At 44.6% G+C, this 14865-nt stretch overlaps 1 protein-coding gene across 4 annotated transcripts in view; it reads right to left on the bottom strand.

The window, feature by feature from the left end:
• The window catches only part of stk11ip (serine/threonine kinase 11 interacting protein), a 109082-nt gene that overhangs the window by 12857 nt on the left and 81360 nt on the right, over positions 1-14865 (bottom strand). For all 4 annotated transcript variants that reach the window (XR_011961726.1, XM_072579997.1, XM_072579999.1 and 1 more), the window contains one exon: positions 8800-8978. Coding sequence is in view for 3 of the 4 variants with exons in the window: in XM_072579997.1 (XP_072436098.1) it covers positions 8800-8978 (179 nt within the window). In the remaining variant the exon portion in view is untranslated. The remainder of the gene's footprint in view (positions 1-8799; positions 8979-14865) is intronic.

Here is a 14865-nt window from a genome sequence, read left to right as displayed (position 1 = left end):
TCGCCATTCTAGGTAACATCATCAGTGCACCTCCGGTGAAGCGTTCGTGTTCTCTTATTTGTTATTTGTGTATCTGAGTCTGCTGAGTTTAGAGGTGTTGTTTCCAGTTTTGTTGCTGGTTCAGTTTCATAGAGGTTGGTATATGGTCTCCATCTCTACGTTTGTTAATGGAATTCCAAGTTGAGTGCCAGGCTTTCACGAATTCCCATGTATATCTATGTTTGGCTTGTCCCAGGATGGATACATTGTCCTAGTCGATTTGGTGTCCTTCATTGTCCGTGTGTATGGATATAAGCGATAACTGGTCGTCTCACTTGGTGGCTAGTTGGTGTTTATGTGGTGGTGGCTAATTTCCATCCTGTTAGCCTTATGTAGTGCGTTTGCAGTTTTGACATGATATTTTGTGTACGTTAATCTTGTTGGTTGACAGTATGGGACCCTTTATACTTTTGAGGCCCAAAACAGATTTGAGACTCTTCCTTGGTCATACGCTGTCAGATATATTCACTTGTGCATACTCTGTTTTCTGCTAGGAACCTTCTATCCAATATGCTACACAATACACTGAGATTTCACCCACTGTCATAGAGTGGAAGTTGGTTTGTGAGCTACCATGATACCCAGGAGTCAGAGTAGTTTGATGTCATTTCTAGGTGTTGGCAGACTATGCTTTTTGGGTACCTGTTGTTTCTGAAGACGTTGTGTCGGTGTCCTTCTGCTTTGTGGATATCCAGGATGCTTCAGTGTGTTACGCTCGCTTGAACAATGTTCTGACGTAGCTCCGTTTGTGGATATTGGGATGGTTGCTGTTGTATTTGAGTACAGTACTTGGTCGGTGTGGGCGGCCTTCCTGTATACGCTGGTCTGGAGCTTCCCATTGGCCTTGCCTTTGATCATTGCATCCAGGAAGGGGAATTGGTTGTTGTTCTCTTCTTCCTTGGTGAATTTTACCCCGGTAAGGATGTTATTTATGAGTTGATGGTTGTGCTCCAGCTGTGAGCGTTTGGTAATGACAAAGGTATCATCTACATAGCAGATCCACAATAGGGAGCTGGATTTGGGAGGGGTACACTTGAGGATTGGTGCAAACTTGATGGGCTGAATGGCTCTTTCTGCACTGTAGGGATTCTGTGATGTTTGCTTTATCACTTGCTGTACCTGTATACTAACGTTTTGTCACTCATGCACTAGAACATTTGGATCCCTCAGAAGTACAGAATTTGGCAGTCATTCTTTTTTTAAAAAAGAATTTATTTTCATTCTTCCTGCCAAAGTAAACAACTTCACATTTTTACACATCATACTCCACCTGCCAGAGTTTTATCCATTCACTCAACCAAGCTTTATCCATCTGCAAATTCCTTGTCTCCATCACAACGTACTTACCTGTTCTGAAGAGGAGCTACTGGACTCGAAATGCTGACTCTGCATTCTTCCCACAAATGTTGCCAGACCTGCTGAGTTTCTTCAGCAGTTCCTGTTTTGAAACTTTTCTACCTGTTCTGGCATCGGTTGCAAATGTAAACACCATGACTTTGCTCTCCTTATTGAAGTAAATGATATGCATTGCAAATGTTGAGGCCCAAAACAGATTTGAGACTCTCCCTTGGTCATACGCTGTCAAACACATTCACTTGTGCATACTCTGTTTTCTGCTGGGCAATCTTCTATCCAATATGCTACACAATACACTGAGATTTCACCCACAATAACCTTTGATGTGACACCTTGTCAAAGTAGTATAGGCTCTTCTTTAACCAGAGAATGTTACTCCTTTGAAGAACTATGATATATTGGTCAAGTAAGATTTCCCTTTCAAGCTTCTGAAAAGTTCTGAACAAGCAATTGGCCTCAAAATGTTAACTCTGTTTCTCTCTCCATGGACCTGCTGAGTTTCTCCAGCAACTTTAGTGTTTATTTAAGCATTACTGGCAATGGAGCATAGTTGGATGACTGAAGCCAGCAAGGTGTCAACACCAAGTAGAAGAGGAACAAATTGATAGAACATTGACAGGACATTGTATGCCCTCAGGATGTGCCCAGCGTTTTACATACAATTTGTGAAATGGCAGCACTGTGGTGGATGTCTCAACAGCTCTCACTGGTATGGCTGACTGTCAGAATGGGAATGACTGCACTCAGAGCTACAGGCTCTCAAATGGTGCCAAGTGAATTTCTGCTGCTACCACAACAAGTTGCATCTCGTGTCCTTGGTCTGCCTCCAGGCATTGGCAGCTTCTCAGTGTCCTGGTCTTTTGCTGCTCAGGCTTGCCTGTGTTGAAGTTACAAGAAAGTTCAGACTGAATCGCTGATCAGAGGGCGAATATGTCAGAGCAGGGTGTGGAGGGGAAACCAAGTATCGTCCCTTGTTTGAACACGTCGCAAAGGCGGGCAAGGAAGAAAGAAACCAGGCACCCTCTCTGAATCTCAGACTGGCAGAACCATCCACGAGACATACGTCAGGAGTGTGATGTATTCCCCACTTACCTAGAGAAGGGCATAGATTCACAGGAACACCACCACCTGTACAATCCTCTCCAAGACACACACCACCCTGACTTGGAACAATATTGTTACTGGATCAAAGCCCTGGAATTCCATTCCAAACAGCACTGCAGCTGTCCCTAATACTTATTTGACCCCAAAGAGGGATGTAGTTACATTGGAGGCAATTCAGAGGACATTGCGAAGATATATTGAGCAATTTGAACCTATACTCTCTGGAGTTGGGAGAAGATCTAATTGAGGCATAAAATGCTACAGAGGATTAACAGAGCAGTTGTAGAGTCATAGAGCTGTCCAGCATGGAAACCAACTCTTCAGTCCAACTCGTCCATGCCAACCAGATAGCCCAACCCAATCTAGTTCCATTTGTCAGCATTTGGCCCATATCCCTCTAAACCCTTCCTATTTAAATACCCATCCAGATGCCTTTTAAATGTTATTATAGAAACCTCCACCACTTCCTCTGACAACTCATTCCATACATATGCACCACCCTCTGCATGAAAAAGTAGCATCTTAGATCCCTTATAAATCTTTCCCCTCTCACCCAAAACCTATACCCTCTAGCGCTGGACACCCCAACACCAGGGAAGATACTTTGTCTATTTCTCCTATCCATGCTGCTCATGATTTTATAAACCTCTAAGATCACCCCTCAACATCCGACGCTCCAGGGAAAACAGCCCCAGCCTATTCAACGTCTCCCTATAGCTCAAACCCTCCAACATCCTTGCAAATCTTTTCTGAACCCTTTCAAATTTCACAACACCCTTCCAGTGGGAGGAAGACCAGAATTGCACACAATATTCAAAAAGTGGCCTAACCAATGTCCTGTCCAGCCGCAACATGACCTCCCAACTCCTGTACTCAATACTCTGACCAATAAAGGAAAGCATACCAAACACCTTCTTTACTATCCTATCTATCTGTGACTCCACTTTCAAGGAACTATGAACCTGCACTCCAAGGTGTCTTTGTTCAGCAACACTCCCCAGGACCTGACCATTAAGTGTATAATGCAGCACCTCACATTTATCTAAATTAAACTCCATCTGCTCCTCCTCAGCCCATTGGCCCATCTGGTCAAGATCCTGTTGTAATCTGAGGTAACCTTCGTAGTTGTCCACTACACCTCCAATTTTGGTGTCATATGCAAACTTACTAATTGTACCTCTTATGCTCACATCCAAATCATTTACGTAAATGACGAAAACCGTGGATCCGGCACCAATCCTTATGGCACTCCACTGGTCACAGGCCTCCAGTCTGAAAAACAACCCTCCACTACCACCTTCTGTCTTCTACCTTTGAGCCAGTTCTGTATCCAAATGGCTAGTTCTCCCTGTATTCCTTGAGATCCAACCTTGCTAACCAGTCTCCCATGAGAAACTTTGTAGAACACCTTACTGAAGTCCATATCGATCACATCCACCGCTCTGTTCTCATCAATCCTCTTTGGTACTTCAAAAAAACTCGAGACATGATTTCCCACACACAAAGCTATGTCGACTATTCCTAATTGGTCCATGCCTTTCCAAGTACCATGTAAATCCTGTCCCTCAGGATTCCCTCCAACAACATGCCAACCACAGACATCAGGCTCACTGGTCCATAGTTCTGTGGCTTTCCCTTACCACTTTTCTTCAGTTGTACATTAGCCAACCTCCAGTCTTCCAGCACCAACTGTGATTATCGATGATATAAATATCTCAGCAAGGGGCCCAGCAATCACTTCCGTAGCTTCCCACAGAGTTCTATGGTACACCTGATCAGGTCCTGAGGATTTATCCACCTTTATGCATTTCAAGACATCCAGCACTTCCTCCTCTGTAATATGGACATGTTTCAAAATGTCACCACCTATTTCCCCTCATTCTGTATCTTCCATGTCCTTCTCCAAAGTAAACAGATGCAAAATATTCGTTTAGTATCTCCCCCATCTTCTGCAGCTCCCCACACAGGCTGTGTGTGCTTTGAGAAGGCCTATTCTCTCCCTAGTTACCCTTTTGTCCATAATGTATTTATAAAAACCCTTTGGACTCTCCTTAACTCTATTTGCCAAAGCTATCTCATGTCACCTTTTGCCCTCCTGATTTCCCTCTTAAGTATACTCCTACTCTTAGGATTCACTCGATCTCTGCTGTCTATACCTGACATATACTTCCTTCTTTTCCTTAACCAAAGCCTCTCTAGTCATCCAGCATTCCCTATACCTACCAGCCTTCCCTTTCACCCTGACAGGAACATACTTTCTCTGGATTCTTGTCTTATTTCTGAAGGCTTCCCATTTTCCACTGTCCCTTTACCTGAGAACATCTGCCCCCTATCAGCTTTTGAAAGTTCTTGCCTAATACCATCAAAATTGGCCTTCCTCCAATTTAGAACTTCAACTTTTAGATCTGGTCTAAACTTTTCCATCATTATTTAAAAACGAATAGAATTATGTCCAGTTCCACTGCCTCTTGCAGTCACCACTGTCCCCTTGTCAACTATCATTGAGAGCTAGGGTCTGATGCCAAATTCAGAGGGACAAGAGCAGCTTTGACCTGGAGGTGGTAAGATGTAAGGTGGGGTGTGCTGAGAGGTCATACGGTCCTCTATCAGCCAGTGAGGAACAGCCTTAAAACAAAACTCTCAATGCTAATCATAAACCCAGGCCATTAAACTTAGATGTTAATAGCAGAACAACCAAAAATTTTGATTTGAAGTTTTTAGAAGTAAGGCACTGCAGTGTGATTGAATGATTATTGTTTAATTTCGCAGCTACATCATTGTGGGTTTGCAACTTTAACAGACGAAGCACTATTTTGTTTACTTACAGCTCAATAAATCCTCCAGTTTCCTCTGTCTCTCATGAAAGGGATACAAGCCTGGGCCACAAGAACCTCCCCAGATAATCATTTTTAAAAAAAAGAGTAAAAGTGAGAGCAAGGACAAATGTTTGAGCTTAGTAGCAAGCCTTACTGGTCAATTTGAGCCGAACCTGTAGCTTAAAATCATAGAATTTCCACAGTTTGGAAGCAGGCCATTTAGCCACACCAACCCCTGGCCCTACCCTAGCCTGAAACCCTACAATTCCCATGGCTAACCCACCCAACCTGCACATCCCTGGACACTGTGGGTAATTTAGCCTGGCCAAATCTTTGGAGTGTGGGAGGAAACCCACACAGACCACAGGGAGAATGTGAAACCTCCCCACACAAACAGTCGCCTGAGACCAGAATCGAACCAGGGTCCCAGGTGCCATGAGGCAGCAGTGCTAACTACTGAACCACCGTGCCACCCCAGGGTTTGAATTTTTTTTAAAGAAATCAACTCTTCAACTCTTCCATGGAATGACAGGATCACTGGCAAGGCCAGCATTTGTTGCCTATTCCTTATTGCCCCTCGAATGACTTTTACTAGGTCTTTTCAGAGTGCTGTGGAGTTTAACCACATTGCTGGTTGTCTGGAGTCTCTTGTAAGCCAGACCAGATAAGGATGACAGATTGCCAAATTAAAAGGGACATTTGTAAAACAGATGGATTTTTTCAACAATCGACGATAGCTTTGTGGTCACCATTACTGAGACTAACTTTCAGATTTTATCAATCGTATATAAATTTCACCAGCTGCTGTTGTGGGATCTGAATCGGTGTCCCCACAGTGTTAGCCTCAGTCTCTGAATAACAGTCCAGCGACAGTAACTCCCTGCTAAATTCGGTTGAGCAGTTAAGTCAAACATGTAACATTAACAGTGAGCTATTGTTTTCAGAGACACTATCACACTTCAAGGCCACTTTGGCAGATATCAATGAAGCAACATTTTTGTTGTGTGCTGCACATTTTTTGCAGGCTTAAATATTGACAAGATAACCTTAAAGGTTCGCCTTGTGTAAATATTTATTGGTACTGAGTAGTTAAAACACGTGTTAGGGATGGGAGTAGGGGGATGTGGGTAGTAAGGGAAGAAGTTTGGTCACATAAAGGTTCACTCCAGTGCCATGAATCAATGCCAGTTCTGAAGGAGTACAACAATGTCAAGATGTGACATCTTTTGGACAAGGTATTAGATTGAGGTCCCCCTTGACATCTCAGGCATACATGAAAGACCCAAGTTCACATACTCGAAGAACGGTGTCACAGGCCCATTATTAATCAAACTGGAGGCCTGTAACCAGAGGTATGCCATAAGGATCAGTGCTGGATTCATTAATTTTCGCCATTTATATAAATGATTTGGATATGATCATAAGAGGTATCGTAAGTAAGTTTGCAGATGACACCAAAATCGGAGGTGTAGTGGACAGCGAAGAATGTTACCTCAGAGTTCAGCAGGATCTTGATCAGATGGGCCAATGGGCCAAGGAGTGGCAGATGGAGATTAATTTAGATAAATGTGAGGTGCTGCATTTTGGAAAGGCAAATCAGAGCAGGACTTACATACTTAATGGTAAAGTGCTGGGGAGTGTTGCTGAACAGAGACACCTTGGAGTGTAGGTTCCTTGAAGTGGCAGGAGGATAGGATAGTGAGGAAGGCATTTGGTATGCTTGCCTTTATCAGCCAGAGAATTGAGTACAGGAGTTGGTTGGTCATGTTGCTGCTGTACAGGACATTGGTAAGGCCACTTTTGCAATATTGTGTGCAATTCTGGTCTGTCTCTTATCAGAAGACTGCGTAAAACTTGAAAGGATCGAGAAAAGATTTGCAAGGATGTTGCCAGGTTTGGAGAATTTGAGATATAGGGAGAGGCTGAATAGGCTGGAGCTGTTTTCCCTGGAGTGTCGGAGGCTAAGGGGTGACCTTATAGAGGCTTATAAAATCATGAGGGGCATGGATAGGATAAATAGACAAAGTCTTTTCCCTAGGGTGGGGGAGTCCAGAACTAGAGGGTATAGATTTAGGGTGAGGGGGGAATTTTAAAAGAGACCTAAGGAGCAACTTTTTCACGCAGAGGGTGGTGCGTGTATGGAATGAGCTGCCAGAGGAAGTGGAGGAGGCTGGTACAATTACAGCATTTAAAAGGCATCTAGATGGGTACATGAATAGGAAAGGTTGGAGGGATATGGGACAAGTGCTGGCAAATGGGATTAGATTAGGTTAGGATATTGGGTCGGCATGGATGAGTTGACCGAAGGAAGGATATCTTTCCGTGCTGTACATCTCTCTGATTATTTATCTTTCAACTGCTCCTGCTCCACTGCTCCCTGATGGAGGAGGAGCACTCGGGGAGTTAATGCTGACAAAGAAACCTGCTGGACTACAAGCTGGTGTTGTGTGATTTTTAAACTTTGTCCATCCCAGTCCAACACCAGCACCTCCACATCATACCTTTCAACTAACAAAGCTGAAAACAAATAATCATGATCATGTTGCTGCTTGAGGCTGGGTGCTGGCTGTGTACAAATTGTTGACTAAATCTCCCACATCACAACACGTGGCCTCACTTCATTGAAGTCACTAATTGAATTTGAATCAGTGGAAGCTGTATCACCAAAAGAAATAGGGTCAGAAGGGCTTTTGCCCGAAACGTTGATTTCGCTGCTCGTTGGATGCTGCCTGAACTGCTGTGCTCTTCCAGCACCACTAATCCAGAATCTGGTTTCCAGCATCTGCAGTCATTGTTTTTACCCAGAAGGAGGCCACTCAGCCCATCAAGTCTGCTCTGTTATTCAACGAGACCATGGCTAATCTGATAATTCTCAACTCACTTTGCTGTTTTCTTCCCCATAACCCCTGATTCCCTTACTGATTAAAAATCCATCTCAACTTTAAATACACTTTGTCACCCAGCCTCTACATCCTTCTGTGGTAAAGGATTTAACAGATTCACTCCCCTCCGAGTGAAGAAATCCCTCCGCACCGGTCTTTAATTGAGATGATGCCCTCTGGTCCTAGACTCTCCCACATGGGGGAAACTATTTCTGCACTTCACCTGCCAAGTCCCCTTAGAATCTTGTAAGTTTCAATAAGGTCACTTCTCAATCTTCTAAACTCCATGGAGTACAGGCCCAACCTACTCAAACTCTCATCAGATAGCCCCTCCATACCTGGTATCAGCCTCGTTCACCTTCTCTGCACTGCCCCTAATGCCAGTCTAACCTTCCTTCGATAAAAACTGTTCGTTATTCCGGCTGTTGTCTGATGAACGCCTTGTACAGTTTTAGCAAAATCTCCCTACCTTTATACTCCATTGTAGGGTGCACCTACGTGTCTGTACAGTGTGGAATGCTCATCACTGAGCCCCTTCCTCAGGCAGGTCAGTAATGGAACAAGGGACACATTAATAGCCCAGTGTTTAAATATTCACTCACCTGTGAAAAACTGCATGAAGCTCTTGCACTTGGAAGGATTTCGGATCAGCAGTGTATAGGATGCCCCTGAGCTGTCAAACTCCATACTAATGCTCTGGGTACGAAGGCCCACCTGTATGTGCACCAGACCCAGTATAGGGTGCACCTCGCGTTTCCTGAGCCAGGTAGCTGGCTGACCACTGAAACAGGAAAGAAAATGAATCAAGACTCTGATACCCAGAAGGACAAGGGCTGCAGATACATGGGAACACAACCCCCTGTAAGCTCCCAACCAAGCCACTCACCATCCTTCAGCATCACTGGGTCAAAATCCTGGAATTGCCTCCCTAACAGTACCCTGGACATCCCTGCACCACATGGACTGCAGTAATGTGTTCATGGTAGTAGCTCAGCACTTGTTCAGGGGAATAAATACTGACCTTGGCACATTGCAGGAATGAAGGAAAAGCATTGCTCGCAAGTCCACCCAAAAGGGTTTCAGGGAAGTGATGGTCAACATTCAGTTCAACACATTACAAGGAACACTTTCCTTTTGAAGAGCTAAACATCACCCAAGCATTGCCTTTCGGCCTATACTCAAAGCTGCCCCCACTCCAGGTGGGAGCAGTCGCCCACCAGGGCTCCGCCCAGATGGCAAAACTCTTCCAATTCACCCCTCCACATGACAAAAGACAAACTTGCATTTATACAGCACTTCTCATAATGCCAGGCACCTCAAAGTACTTTACAGACAATGAAGTACTTTTGAAGTGTAGTCACTGTTGTAGTGTAGGATGCACGGCAGTCAACAGGTGCATAGCACGATCCCATAAACAGCAAAATGCTAATAACCAGCTGGTCTGGTTCTGCGACACTGATTAAGGGATACATGTTAGCCAGGACACTGAGGATAATTCCCTTGTCTTTCCCCAGTATAGTGCCATGAGGTCTTTTACAGACATCTGAGCCGGCAGCAGGGAACTCAGCTTTAATGCTTTATCAGAAAGAGAGGACAGTTGATTTACTGTTGTCATGTAGTGAGATACAGTGAAAAGTGTTATTTTGTGTGCTGCAGAGGCAGATTGCACCAACATGCATCAGAGTAGCAGAACAGTGCGGAATACAGAACCTTGATTATCCGAATGAGGGGGGTGGGAAGTATTTTGTTCGAATAATTGATCGGATCGTAAACAAGCTGTAATTTGAGTGCAGGATATCCAAGCATTTCTTGGTTATCCGGCAATGCACGTCGTAATGCCCTTTAACCGATAACTCAATGCTGTGTTGCCTAATGCCGTTTTTATGGGACCTTGAGATCTTGTTCGAATAACCCAAAATTCGGATAATTGCTTTTTGGATAATCGAGGTTGTGTTGTTCAATGTTACAGCTGCAGAGAAGGGGCAGAGAGAGATCAACATTAACAGTCAAGAAGTCCATTCAAAAGTCTGATAACAGCAGGGATGAAGTTATTTGTACGTGCATTCAAACTTTTGTATCTCTTGTTTGACAGAAGAGGATGGAAGAAAAGTATAGCTAGGGTGGGAGAGATCTTCGATTACTGTTGGTTGCTTTCCTGAGGCAGTGGGAAATATAGCTGCGGTGCAGTACTCCCTCAATATTGGGCTGTCAGTCTTGATTTGCTCACTCAGGCCCTGGAGATAGATTTGAAGCCAGAGCATTATAACTGAGCCAAGGAAGCTACTCACTGAGCCACAGGCAACATCTTCAAAGGATACTTTCAAAATCCCTCCAATCTTTCACGCAGCAACATTAATTCTTCTGCCTCCCTAGCCAGCTTCCTCCTTGTTCCAAAATAAACATTCTGCTTTGAGGGATGTTACAGCAAACGTGCACTGAATGAATCCTATGCTGCTAGTAATGTCTGTGGTATTGAGCTCAGATGATGAGCTCAGATGAAACATCATGCTGAGATGATGTTTCTCTTGTAGGAGAATCTAGAACTGGAGATTTACTGTTTCAGAATAAAAAACACATAAGAGGAGAGTTTTCTCAGACAATTGTTATTTGTTCGAACTCTGAGTCCTCCTGTATTTTTAAGCCAGAGACAAATTTTGATAAGCAAAGCAAAGGAAGATTATCCGGAGTAGGTGAGGATGTAGAATGAGCCATAATCTTACTGAGTGGCAGAGCAGGTTTGGAAAAGGTGGGGTGTGTCCACATGGCCGACTCCTGCTTGTGAAATCAAGAGGTGTAGGAATAAGGTGGCAGAGTGGGTTTGGATTATCGCTCCTGTGGACAAGTAGCAACATTTTGTGGGCTGTGATTCTGATTGACTGTTAGATTCTACATCAATGCGCCACAGTCTTGCCCAAGTAGCTTAGTGAGTGGCACACTCGATTCAAGAGTTTGTGGGCTCCACAGTCCAACTCTGGTCACCAGGCCCATAACCCAGTGTCAGCAGAGAAAGAGCTGCACTCAGAGGTGCTGTCTTTTGGAGGATCCTCAAGTGGACGTGAAAGATTCCACAAAGTAGTTCGGGATCATTTTCTATGATCAGAACCAATATTATACCCACATTCCATACCCACTATGAAAACAGATCATCTGGCCTTTATCACATTGCTGTTTATGGGATCTTGCTGCGCAGCAAAATTGGCTGTCACCTTTCCCTCGTTGCAATTGACTGTTTCAAAAGCACTAGGAGAAAGTGAGGACTGCAGATGCTGAAGATCAAGAGTCGAGTGCGTGCGGTGCTGGTAAGCACAGTAGGTCAGACAGCATCCGAGGAGCAGGAGAATCGTTGTTTCGGGCAGGAACCTGATGAAGGGCTTATGCCTGAAACGTCGATTCCCCTGCTCCTTGGATCCTGCATGACCTGCTGCGCTTTTCCAGCACCACACGCCCTCTACTCTTTCAGAAGCACTGCACTGACAGTAAACTACTTTGGGACATCTAGAAAGGTGCTATACAAATGCAAAACAAAAACAGATATGAGAACTTCAAATGCCAGGGGTTGGTGGGCTGTGGGCCAAGTACAGGTAAATGGGAGTGCTGCTGAACAAAGAGACCTTGGAGTGCAGGTTCATAGCTCTTTGAAAGTGGAGTCGCAGTAGATAGGATAGTGAAGGTGGTTTTGGTATGTTTTCCTTATTGGTCAGAGTATTGAGTACAGGAGTTAGGAGGTTATGCTGCGGCTGTACAGAACATTGGTTAGGTCACTGTTAGAATATTGCATGCAATTCTGGTCTCCTTCCTATCAGAAAGATGTTGTGAAATTTGAAAGGGTTCAGAAAAGATTTACAAGGATGTTGCCAGAGTTGGAGGGTTTGAGGCTGAACAGGCTGGGGCTGTTTTCCCTGGAGTGTCAGAGGCTGAGGGGTGACCTTATAGAGGTTTATAAAATTATGAGGGGCATGGATAGGGTAAATAGACAAAGTCTTTTCCCTGGGGTCAGGGAGTCCAGAACTAGAGGGCATGGGTTTAGGATGAGAGGGGAAAGATATAAAAGAGACTTAAGGGGCAACTTTTTCACGCAGAGGGTGGCACGTGTATGGAATGAGCTGCCAGAGGAAGTGGTGGAGGCTGGTACAATTGTAACATTTAAGAGGCATTTGGATGGGTATATGAATAGGAAGGATTTGGACGGATATGGGCTGGGTGCTGGCAGGTGGGACTAGATTGGATTCGGATATCTGGTTGACATGGACGGGATGGACCAAAAACGTCTGTTTCCATGCTGTACATCTCTATGACGCTATGGTGCTTGTTGGACGCCATGGACTTGAGGGGCCGAAGGGCCTGTTTCTGTGCTGAGAGATTCTAAAGGCAAATGCAGCAGATGCTGGAGGTCTGAAACACACAGTGCTGGAGAAACTCTGGTCTGGCAACATCTGCGGTGAGAGAAATAGAGTTAACTTTTGAAATGAATAAAACTCTTCATCATTGTACAAACAGAAGACACTCTCCTGCGTCTCTGGAGTTGCTGTCAACCTCCACAAACTCGTTTTTTTCTTTTAAAAAAAAACAAAGAACTGCAAGTGCTGGAAATCAGGAAAAAAAGTGTCAGAAATTGCTGGAAAACTCAGGACTGGCAACATTGGTGGAAAGAGAAACAGAGTTAATGTTTTGGGGTTTTAGGTCCAGTGACCCTTCTTCAGAAGTGTCTAATGAGCTGGAGAATGAGGAAGAACTGGGGTAAGAGCAACTCTGCACCAGCACGAGGTGTTGCTGGTAGAGAGAGAGGGGTTGAGTGCGTATATGGCAAGGCAGAAGTGGGTACTGCAGATGCTCGAGATTAGAGTGGTGCTGGAAAAGCACAGCGGTTCAGGCAGCATCCGAGGAGCAGGAAAATTGGGCAAAATGTGCATTTGTGGATCTCAGGATAAGCAGCTGTATGAGAATGTCAAAGGAGTGGGGGGATGAAGGGGAATTGGGGGTGTGGGGGTTTGCCAGGGTAGCTCCGCGCCAGCGAGAGTTCTGAAGGGTCTGTGGCCCTGCAAGGCTAACTCTGCTTTCTCTGCACAGATGCTGCTGGACCTGCTGAGCTTTTCTAGCAATTTCTGATTTTGTTTTGGTTTTTCTTCAAATATTCCTCAGGGAGATCACTTCATCTTTGATCTCATAATCAACATTATGCATCAAATATCTCTGGGGAACATAGGCACAGCTAAACAAACACCATCTTCCTGAACCGAATACATGGTTAGTGGCTCACTGACAGAGGCCATCTGGCTTATGTTGAGAGTCCCATTCTCCTGTCGGAGTTCAGTTCCTAAAAGCTCCCACCCAATTTCCTTTTGAAATTGTCCATCTTCTTCACTTCCATTCATGGGCAGCCATTCATGTTCATCATTAATGTTAATGACAAGAGGTCTTTCTTATATTCCCCTCCATAATTCTTGGCCCAAATGTTACAATCCATGTCCGTGAGTCCTTGCGCCAGTGAATGGGAACAGGTTCTCTTTATCGGGCCAATTCAGCCAATCAGGGATTGAACTGGAGATCTGCTGGCTGGTGCTGCAAGTCGCATCTCATTGTAGCAGGTCCAACCACAAGAGATGTTGAGTGAATGCACATCGATCACTGGCTTAAGCAGGTAATAAAACTATGGATTGAAGAGAAAGTTCCTCACTTGGAGAGGTGAGAATGTGGATCATGTGATCAGAAAGGATTGTTGAGGGGAACAGGGTAAATACATTTAAGAAAAAGCTGGATAGGTTGATGAGGGAAAACAGAGGGACGACAATAGACAAGATGAGGTTAACAGTCTCGGAGCAATTAGCAGATCCAACCGTAATATCATAATCTTCACTGTGGGTTAAGGCAAAGAGCGAACTCCAAAATCAACCCCACAGTGTCAGCATCACTCTGATCTGCACTGGCTATTTGGCCAACTGAGCCAAGCCCACCACCCAGCGAGTCTGTGTTGCTGTGGCCACATACACTTTGATCTGTATGTAGAATGTAGAACGTAGAAAAATAAAGTGCAGAACAGGCCCTTCAGCCCTCAATGTTGCACCAACCTGTGAACTAATCTAAGCCCATCACCCTACACTATCCCACCATCATCTATATACTAATCCAAGGACTATTTAAATTCCACACTCTGAGTAAAGAACCTGCCTCTCACATCTGTTTTAAATCTATCACTCCTCAATTTGCAGCTATGCTCCCTCATACAAGCTGACATCATCATCCTAGGAAAAAGACTTTTACGGTCTACCCTACCTAATCCTCTGATCATCTTGTATGTCTCTATTAAATCGCCTCTTGCCCTTCTTCTCTGCAATGAGAACAGACCCAAGTCTCTCAGCCTTTCGTCATAAGGCCTTCACTTCAGGTCAGGCAACATCCTGGTAAATCTCCTCTGCACTTTTCCAAAACCTCCATATCCTTCCTGTAATGGGGCGACCAGAAATGCACACAATTCTCCAAGTGAGGCCACACTAGCATTTTGTACAGTTACAGCATGACATCACGACCCTGGAACTTAATCCCTCACCAACACACCGTATGCCTTCTTAACAGCACTATCAACCTGGATGGTAACTTTCAGGGATCTATGTACATAGACACCAAGATCCATCTGCACATCCACACTACCAGGAAGCTTTCCATTGACCCAG

Source organism: Chiloscyllium punctatum, chromosome 10 (assembly GCF_047496795.1).
Source record: "Chiloscyllium punctatum isolate Juve2018m chromosome 10, sChiPun1.3, whole genome shotgun sequence".
Classification (NCBI taxonomy): Eukaryota; Metazoa; Chordata; class Chondrichthyes; order Orectolobiformes; family Hemiscylliidae; genus Chiloscyllium; species Chiloscyllium punctatum.
Note: the sequence above shows the minus strand (reverse complement) of the source record. Positions and strands in the feature narration are given on the sequence as shown.